Below are 2,894 nucleotides of genomic sequence, written 5' to 3'. Positions count from 1 at the left end.
ACGAAAACGCTCGACAAACTCACCAACCAATCAAATGTAATGCCCAGGCGCCCAGGAAATTTGGGTGCTTGCGAACCACCGGGCGAGGTTTTTCTTCGCTGCGACGAGCCCCCTATATGACCGTACTTGATAGGATGAATCGCAATGCGATCGTGTCTTACCCGAGTTTCCAACGGATCAGTGCGTGTGAACGACAATCCAGGCTACGGTTTGAACCCCAAACCAAGGTCGTCGAAGCTCCTGAAGATCGATGTTCTGGATGGCGGAGGGGTTGGCTATTTCATCTTCTCCCGCAAATTGCACCAGGATAGCCAGACGACTACGACTTTTCCCCTGTGGATACGTCAACTGGAGACTTCAGCTACTGTTTGTACTCCTACACTGCTTAACACCAGGAGCAAATTATATCGACGTACCAACAGCTTATTACGGGAAGGAACGTGGTCACAAATCCTGGTATCAAGGGTTACGCTACGCTGCCAACAACTATTGCAAGCAGAACGCAGAGGAGAAACAAGACTACGCCACATTTGCAGCGTCAGTGAAAGCTGGTATTACCGAGAACACTTGTGCTGTGGATACATGTCCAGCTTCAGGCGATGTGAATGCTGAATTGAGTCTGATTGTCGGCAAAGGGAAAGATCACTGGGGAATTAACTCGAACGGCACGTGTTATCCGCTGATCAACTCGTACATGGGCTCGTACTTGTGTGATCCTGATAATATGTTCTCCAAGTGTGCCAGTCCTCGCAATGAGTCCACTACACCCAAGTCCAATGCGATTAGTGCATTTAACTATCAGATTGATGCAATCTCGTCGAAATTGGCCTATATTTCGGCGCGTACACGGGTTTCTACGACTACCAAGTGGAGTGGGTTACAGGCAAGAATGGATATGTACGCTGGATGCTTCACGGCGAGCCTCTGTTCGAAGTCACGACGGATTCGATCGTCAACGTCCTGCAGAATGCGAAAAAGAACAACCCGAAGAAATAGGAGCCTTTGTATGTGATTTTCAACGTGTCGCTGTCCAGTTCTTGGTGTGCGACGCCGCCCAACCCAGGCAAGGAATGTCGTGGTGATGGAAAAGATCCTGTGACGAACGTTATCTGCGACTCGTTCCCGATGTACATGAAGATCGACCACATCCGTCTGTATCAGGACTTGGCGACGGATCTCGAAGCTGATAATTACATGCAAGTTGGTTGTGATCCAGCGAGTCATCCGACTCAAGAATGGATTGAAGCCCACATCGACGAGTACGAAGATAATGATAATAAGTGGGAGGAAGTGGCTGGCAAGGCGTTCTGCGAGACCAGCGACGACTGCACGATTGGTGGCACTTTGAGTCGAACGGCTCTAAAGACCGGGAAATTGTTCAAGTAGCGTTGCGAATGTATGTATCATTCGTGGGGTGGACCACGATGCACCACCGCCATCTCTGGCTCCAGTTCTACGGAAACTAGTTTGAAGAGCAGGACGTATAGCCCACCGATGGAAGCGTCGATTGCTCTCGCTGTTGTGGCCTGTTTGCTGTCTTTAACGTCCGTATCGTAATGGACTCCGATCAAGGCACGAACTCTGGTTTACGGGGTTCTGAGAAACATGATGGCTGCCACCAGTAACAGCATCTACGTCACAAGGAGCAACATTTTTCTTGTCACCGAATGATCGTATTCAGCTCGCACAAATTATTAAGGACATAATTGCTATGAGTACGGAAGCTAACTCAACCAGTCCCATGACGACCGAGCACATTTTCGGACTTCTCGTGACGTATTCTGCACCGCGTTGACTACATAGTCATCCAAATACTTAGGCCGACGACGCACGTGATACTCACGTAGACCAGTTCGAGTTCGTTTCGGACCTTCACGTTCCGCATATATCTCCACACGACCCATTTCTGAGTTAGTTTCGTCTCGTTGACGCTTGCATACCAATTTCTCGCACGTACTGGCAATGGTAACGTTGTCAGCATCTTCACTGAATTTCTCATCAACGTCAGCCAGCATATCTCCGTCTTCATCGGCTACAAGATTCGCTTCATTCACAACCGATTCAGAAAGGTTTTCACCTGCATGCAGCTCTTCAGTGTCCACTTCAGATGAACTCCCATCAGCACCAACGTCCAATGAACCACACACACTGACAGCAGACGCATTATCACTTGTCATGTCAGGTTTCGTGTATCCATACACTGTCGTAAGTTTCGACGCTGATCCTTCAGAATTCACACCGTCACCCTGTATAAGATCATCACTCTGGTTGTGGTATTGTTCACTCTGCAGTGCAGTCAGAGCACTAGGTAAACCCGCCGTCACCCCTTCAACATCCGGAACACACGGAGGTTCAGTCACTGTGTCTTCGATTCCTTCCAGTCCTGTCCAGTTTGCAGATGCTCTTGACGGTAATGATGCTTGTTGCGCCTCCCTAAGCTCCGTCATCACCTCATCTCGCTCTTTAACTCGTTGCGCAGTATCGTCCTCGCCTTCCTCGAGGTCTCTGGTCGCTTCGAGCGTGACCTCGCTCATCATCGGAGCAGCGTTCGAGTTGCAGACTTCACTCAGATCCATAGTGGATTCGAGCGTTGAGTTTTCAGTACTCGACTCCATGTTACTGCGCTTCGTAAAGTGCAACGACTCCAAGTCGTCGTCCTCCAAATCTGCTCCATGACGATCTCGGTACATCACATCTTCACTAATGTGATAATACGATACGAATTTAGCTGTACGATCATCAGAAAAGTAGACTTTACAACCCACGGTGTCTTCAACATTACCGAGCACAGAACGGAGTCGCGCAATGCCATGGTACTTATTCCATTCTGGAAGAGCAGGGAAGTGTTAAAACGCAACTGCAATTCAAACAGCTCCGAAGCCATCCGAGCATGC

General features: G+C 49.1%; 1 protein-coding gene across 1 annotated transcript; it reads left to right on the top strand.

The window, feature by feature from the left end:
• Nucleotides 1–134: 134 nt before the first annotated feature.
• Nucleotides 135–1,770, top strand: PITG_18990 (uncharacterized protein; the record flags this gene model as incomplete). The annotated part of the gene is made up of 3 exons (XM_002997439.1): nucleotides 135–180; nucleotides 423–897; nucleotides 1,035–1,770. The coding sequence occupies 3 exons, from the start codon at nucleotides 135–137 to the stop codon at nucleotides 1,384–1,386; spliced, it is 873 nt and encodes a 290-aa protein (XP_002997485.1).
• Between the last annotated feature and the right edge of the window lie 1,124 nt (nucleotides 1,771–2,894).

Source organism: Phytophthora infestans, genomic scaffold, assembly GCF_000142945.1.
Source record: "Phytophthora infestans T30-4 supercont1.74 genomic scaffold, whole genome shotgun sequence".
In the NCBI taxonomy this organism is placed as follows: Eukaryota; Oomycota; class Peronosporomycetes; order Peronosporales; family Peronosporaceae; genus Phytophthora; species Phytophthora infestans.
The sequence above is the reverse complement of the archived record's forward strand: the minus strand, read 5'-3'. Positions and strand labels throughout refer to the sequence as shown.